Genomic DNA, 6,920 nt, shown 5'->3' on the forward strand with positions numbered 1-6,920 from the left:
AGAGGAGGCGTGCAGGAACTATGACCTCGCCACCCTACATAACCTATTAGTTATGTTCATTTGTTCTGCGGGCACCGGATCCTGTAAATATTGGTATGACTTTAATGAAATTTGATTTTACATGCATCTGAACTCGGGCCTCGGTTGAGTCCACATTAAAATTGTTGTATCTTTAATATTTGTTAGGTAGTAACATTGAATCTTTTATCCAATCTGCCGTTGATCACCTATCCAGTGACTTAGAGGCTCAGGCTCTGCCGCTGAGTCACTACCTACACTCGCCCATCTCCCAGGCTTCAGTTCCTGTCTGCAACACGGGGATAGCTACCCCCAGGAGGCTCTTTTTAGGTGAGTGAGAGAGTGTGTACAGAGCAAGCAGCTTTACAAATGGTAGCTAGTGCATCTGAGTGGTCCTGTGAACAGACCGTATGCATATACACACACACGTGTAGGGGCTGTGCTGCCGCTCTCTGGTGCTTTCAAAGGTTTTACAAAGGTTCAGAAGGCCCAGGCGGGGCAGGTCCTTCCTGACGCGCTAGGAATTACACTGATCTCTTTCTGCGTGCTCGGGTCACAGGCTGGGCCTGGAGTGGGCGTAAGGATTATCATGTGAAGATCCTCTCTCCACTCCTGATTCATTCACTGCAGTCAATGCAGCTCCAATTTCCATTAAGAAAAGTGTTCCCTCTAATCCATTTACATTGAACTGACTTTGGTGAGATGCAGGGAGTAATTGCTTTGAGGAGGTCCTAGTAACATCAAGACACGGAGGCAGGCTCAAGTGATTTATCAAGCAGCGTTAAAAATGTTTCTAAAAGCTAGAAGAAAAAGGTTTTCCTTGGTTTTAAGGCAAGATTATGACTGATTTTTTGAACTACCAGTCCCAGAATGCCATCTACCTTACAGAAATGAAGGCGTACTTGAATTTATATTGAGAGTCTAATAGGAATTTGTCTACTTTATGGCTCAAAAACTCCCAGACCCAAGCAACAATACACCTGGGCAAGCTTCCCAGGACTTCAGTGAGGCAGAGAAAGGGGCCAGGAGCTAAATCCTCACATGAATAATATTTTTAAGGCATTATTTGGCCAAACGCTGTAGTTCTGTTTTCCTTTGTTGTGGAGAACTGTCCTCAGATGTTCAAACTATCACCCATTCTAACCCTGGAAACTATCACCTCTCATTAAACATCTCCATGGCAAGGCAGCCTAAGGAAAACAGTGTTATTTAAGGAGCTCTGAATCAGAAGACCAAAGCCCTAACCATGATTTTTATTTTTGTAAATAAAAAATTTTGAAACTTATTGAGTGGGATTTACATGGTCCTTGGGTAAAGAGAGAGGTTAAAGCTGGGTCCCTGAGCATGACTCCAACAGGAAAACACTCAGCTCTGGGGAAATGAGGTCACTTCCTGGGTCATCGACTTGGTTTCTTCATCTTAAAAGCACAGGCAGATTGCCATGCCCTGCAAAGACCGTCCCTTTCTGTAATGCAGCCGCCACCGTTTCTCACCCAGGAGACCATGACTCTCTTAGGGTGGAGCTAAAAGGAAAACATGGCCTTGAGGTGAGGAGGGCCTAGGGGACTAATGGGGATGGAAAAATAAAATACAGAAAAACATGGCTAAAGCACAGAGTCAGGCTGCCTGAGTTTTCCGCTCCACACGCACCAGATGTAAGACATGAGTATAACGTAGCCTTCTTAAGCTTCATCTACGACCTTTAAAACAGGCCGTTGTAGTGTCCACCTGCCCGAGCCGCCACAGCATCAGGTGAGCGGACACAGGTAAGTGCGGGAGCGCGGGCCCAGGACAAGCCCTGTAACGCCAGCTGGTGTGAGGACGCGGCAGGCACCGTGTCCACCTCCTGTCTCCAAGCCCTGCCAGTTCTTCCACTTACATGTGTATCTCTCCACTAACTCCGAATTGTGGAGAAAAGACAGATGAATAAGGACTGCCAGGAAGAATATGTAATGGTTATCTCTGAGGAGGAAAAAGAGAACTTTCCCTGCAGCACTGTATGCCTTTAGAGAGTATATTAGGGTTATAACACTTTTCTCTGTGCTGTTCTGTAGGTTAGAATTTTGTCAAATTTTTAAAAAAGCACGGATCGACAGCCAAACAACCAATACCCCTCCCAGCTCTACGATGTCAGACGAGTCAGCTCCCCTTTCCTTAGCTGTACAATGGGAGCAGGTGCGCAGGGTCACAGGGAAGAATTAAGTGAAGTTACTGATGAGCCTACAGATGCTGCTACTGTTGGAGTTGCCGTGGTGGTTGGATTTTACCACCGGGCAGTCTCTTTGTCCCTGTGTGCTTCTCCTAATGCAGAGCGTGCCAACTGCAGAACACTGCTTCCCCGCTCTCCACCCACTGCCCTCCCCGGAACCTGCATTCCCCCCCCCACCACCACCACGCCCCTGCCCGCAGAGCACCCAGCTCAGATGGAGCTGCCGCCTTCCCAAGCCCCATGCCCTCAGCACCCGTCATCCTGACAGCGTTTATCACGTGTACTTTGAGGTCCTTAAGAAGCATATGGGCTTGATTCCACTCACTATTCCCAGAGGAAGACAGAGGATGGAAAGAAGGGAGGAAGGTGAGGAGCAGGCTCCATCGTCTTTCAGAAGAGCCCTCGCTGTGCCTGTCCCCAGCCGAGGGCCCTGGCGGTGGCGGAGCGGGTCTCACTCCTGGATGGCCCCCCTCAGGCCCACTCAGCCCACTCGCCCTACACCGAGTGCAGATGCGCTGCCATCTAGCAGGGTCCCTCAGTGTGCCGCACACACCACTCTAATTCTGTTCTTTCTTTTTCTTCTTTAATCCTCACCTGAGGATATTTTTCCATGGATTTTTAGAGAGTGGAAGAGAGAGGGAAAGACAGAGAGAAATATCGATGTGAGAGAAACACATTGATTGGTTGCCTCCTGCAAGAGCCCCTACCAGGGCCCAGGCCAGGGAGGATCCTACAACTGAGGTACATGCCCTTGACCAGAATCGAACCTAGGACCCTTTGGTCCGCAGGCCGATGCTCTATCCACTGAGCCAAACTGGCCAGGGATGCTTTTGTTTTCTAAATCTACTTTGACCCCAAAAGCCTACTTGTCCAAGCTCTAGGACTTCTAATAAACTTTCCTCAACATATTTTACCCTTCATTAAAAAATCTAGTACATATATAGCTTATAAACAGCCAGTCCCTGTTCTCAGAGAGATATATATAATTTTAGCATCATGATAACTCTGTAAGGTAACCACTATTATTATTATCCCAGTGTTACTATGGAGAAACTGAGGCACAGAGAGATTTCAGAGGTCCTCAAACTACGGCCTGCGGGCCACATGCAGCCCGCTGAAAACATTTATCCGGCCCGCTGGGTGTTTTTGCCACCACTGTGTGCATAGGAATTTGTTCATAATTTTTTTTAAACTATAGTCTGGCCCTCCAGCGGTCTGAGGGACAGTGAACTGGCCCCCTGTTTAAAAGTTTGAGGACCCCTGGATTAAGTGGCCAAAGCCAAAGTCATACAGCTGGTAAGTGGGAGAATTTGAGCTGGATGGTCTGTTGCAGACTCCATGCACTTCACCGCCACACTAAAGCCTCTTTTTAATCAATACCTTTTAACTTCTATACCCTATCATATCATTTACATTTTCATTACAACAGAGTAATATTGCACAAATTTATTCTTAGATTTTGGTAGCATCTAGCATAAAGTTAATGCTCCATCAATACTGATGATTAGAAATCGAATCTTTATATGAGTCTATAAGCCCTGGGAGGTACATACCCCCTGAATGTACTTTACTGACATTTATAGCAATCGTGAGAAATAGGCTGGTTTAGTTAACAAGTGAGAAAAAGTGAGATGCACCCTGACCGGTTTGGCTCAGTGGATAGAGCATCGGTCTGTAAACTGAAGGGTCCAGGGTTCGACTCCAGTCAAGGGCATCTTCCCAGGTTGTGAGCTCAATCCCCAGTAGGGAGCATGCAGGAGGCAGCCAATCAATGAGTCCCTCTCATCATTGCTGTTTCTATCTCTCCCTCTCCCTTCCTCTCTGAAATCAATAAAAATATTTTTTTTTAAAAAAGAAAGAAAAAGTGAGATGCAAAAGGGTTGAGAGACTTATTCTAAATTGTACACTAAACAGCAGTGCCCGCCCTGAAGCAAGACCCTCTGACTCCAAGGCGGCACTTTTCTGCACCAGCCTTTCTGGGTGTCTGCAGGGTGAGGCCACAGCAGGGAAATGGACAGAAAATGAGGAGCATAAGAAAAGCAGATGCCTCTGTGAATAGCTCCCTTGTCTTTTGCATATAACTTGCAACAATAAAAATGCCATTATTGTTGCAGGTGATTGTCTCATTTATGCATTCATTGGTTGGTTCTTGTATGTGTCCTGACTGGGGATCGAACCCACAAACTTGGTGAAAGGTGAATCAAGACGATGTACTAACCAGCTGAGTTATCCAGCCAGGGCTCCTTGTCTTTTACATATTTTTTAATTAAAAAAAAAAAAGAAAAAGACTGTGACCAAAAGCCCGGCCCCCGCTGTCCTTAGATGCCCGGAGACCCATCTGACATTGCAGGGGGCTCCCTGTGAGCGCCCATCCTCACCCTCGCGGATGGTACCTGTAACTATTTAACAATACGCCTCAGAGATCCCAGCTGTCAACAAGCCGGTTCCTGACCTGCTGCCCACGCCCTTGTCCTGGGCACGGCTGTCCTTGCTGGCTGCCTGGGCCGCCTTCCTGCTGGCTTCCTCCTCCGTCTCACTCAGGCTGTCCCCGGGAGAGCTCTCCTCCAAGCTGTCTCGCTCCATGTCGCTGTCCTGGCTTCGCTCTCCACGCTCAGCCTGAGAGGCACTCTTGGGGCTGAGGCTCTCTGAGTCGGCTTCCAGGGAATCTTTGGAAATCAGAGGTGAGTCTTCTTTCTGAAAAGGTGGTTCTGTGGCCTGGACCCTTAGGCTGGCACGATGCACAGGAGACTGAATAGAGAGCCTGGGAATTAGTTTACCATGACTCATCTTGAAAATAATCAAAAATTAGCAGGAAACTCTTGTTGACAGGCGCAGTTACAAGTTGTGGCCGAATGTTTCCAGCTGTGGCTCACAAGAGCGTTACCTAAAATAATTATGTTTCTGTTACTCTGTGGCTACTAACGTCTCCTTAATTCCCACGTTAATAAAACTGTAAACGAGGACGGGAGCTGTGCGACATGGCCCGAGGCTTCGGGGTGCACCCTCCGCGAGAGGAAGGTCTGTTGGAGATGTTTCTCCTCCAAGGAGCATGTCTGAGGAAGAGGGCTCCCCAGCGAGGGTCAAGGGCAGCTCAGGGCCTGGGGCCAGCAGGCCTGGGCAGGCCACACGGTAACGTCTGCGGAGGCGGAGGTCCCCGCCCAGGCTGGTGGGGGACTGGCGGACAGGACTTTGGTGCCTTATTTCAACACCCAGGGCGCGGACACATGGAGAGAGAAACAGGTCCGGGCTGCCGTGTGCACAGGAAGGGATGGGGGTGTTTCCACAGTCCTAACTGCCGGGAGGGAGGGAAGGAAGCTGGGGGGCCCTGGCCCATGCTGGCGCCCTCACTGATACAGGCTGCTGCTGAAAGGCAGGTGTAACTAGGGGAGGTCAGTCATGGGATCAACCTCAGCGACTTCGTTAGAAAAATGATTCGAACTGTTCACCAGAAGTGTGGCAGCTGTGAATGCTGAGCAGGGCAGCCTGAGGCCACCCTGGGCGTGCTGGGGGGGTTGGGGGGGGGCGGGCCTGGATGGCGTCAGAGGGTCATTCCCCATGCACCCCTGCCTCACCGGCCGGCCGCTGTTAGACCCTGAGACGCTCTGGGAAGGCGCTTTGAGTTCACAGCAGACTGAAGGAGGGGGTTTGGAGTGGGCTGCCTGTCATCTCCACGTGGCACTTCTCGGCTGGCTTCGAGCTCACTGCCTGAGGCCGCCTGGGTCCCTGTGGGCCCGGTAACAGGACCTTGGGCGTCAGGGAGCACGCTAAAGTTGTTTAAGGGCTGCTCTTGGTTTTGGCAGATCCTGATTTTAATTTAAACACATGACCTTGTCCCTAGCGCTGCTTCTGTTGATTTGTTGCTAAGGAACCTCATCTATTCCGTGGAGGAAAGCACCCAACAAAGCAGACCAGTCACACATTCACATGTGACTGTCTCACGGCAGACTGTTTGCTGTACTGAGTTTCTTATTTAAAATACACCTGTTTCATGCCACCGTGTTATTCTAACACTGGGAGCCGGCTGACTGCTGCTTTTGGGGATATTTTTACAAAGCAGCGAAAGCTTCCAAAAACTGGAAGCTTTAAAACTCTAAGTTTTACTCTAAGACTTCAAGTCACTGTACTCGGGCTCTTAAAGAAAAAGCGTAAAATAATCACCACATTTCAGTTTGGAAATGCTCCTTCATGAAATGATTCTCTCCCCTTTCCCTTCTTTTCTTAAAGGAGATAGATCAGGGTCTCTTGGAGTTAATAAAAAATGTCCATAGAAGACAGTCCTTGTTAATGGAGTAGGGACGCTTGGGAGGGCACGAAGGGGGCAAAGCCAGAAGCCGCCTGCGGAGGCGGAGGTCCCCGCCCAGGCTGGTGGGGGACTGGCGGGAGGGGCGGTCACTGTAAGGACGTGGCTCCTGGTGGCGCGTTTCCCACCCAAGTGTCTGACCCCGAGGCAGACAAGCGGAGACACATGCCCCGCAGGGATCCTGGGCCCTGGGCACCGCCAGCTTCGGACCCACCGCGGGTCCAGCCCTCGGGCCGGGCCGGGAGTCCCGGGGGGAAGGAACCTGCTTGTCCGCCGTGAGCGGCAGAGCAAAGCTGCTGTGGGCACAGGCCGAAGCTGCCGCAGGGGCGCTCGGGTTCCTGTCCTCCCGTCGCCTTCCCTCGGACGGACAAGACCCGGCAGCAAGGGGCGGTG

General features: G+C 50.2%; 1 protein-coding gene across 2 annotated transcripts in view; it reads right to left on the bottom strand.

The window, feature by feature from the left end:
• Positions 1-5,107, bottom strand: part of LOC102751611 (chromosome unknown open reading frame, human C11orf63) — a 111,842-nt gene extending 106,735 nt beyond the window's left edge. For both annotated transcript variants that reach the window (XM_015563273.1, XM_015563272.1), the window contains exon 1: positions 4,680-5,107. In XM_015563273.1, coding sequence (XP_015418759.1) covers positions 4,680-5,014 — 335 coding nt within the window. In that variant the 5' untranslated portion in view covers positions 5,015-5,107. The remainder of the gene's footprint in view (positions 1-4,679) is intronic.
• Positions 5,108-6,920: the final 1,813 nt, after the last annotated feature.

Source organism: Myotis davidii, unplaced genomic scaffold (assembly GCF_000327345.1).
Source record: "Myotis davidii unplaced genomic scaffold, ASM32734v1 scaffold839, whole genome shotgun sequence".
Classification (NCBI taxonomy): Eukaryota; Metazoa; Chordata; class Mammalia; order Chiroptera; family Vespertilionidae; genus Myotis; species Myotis davidii.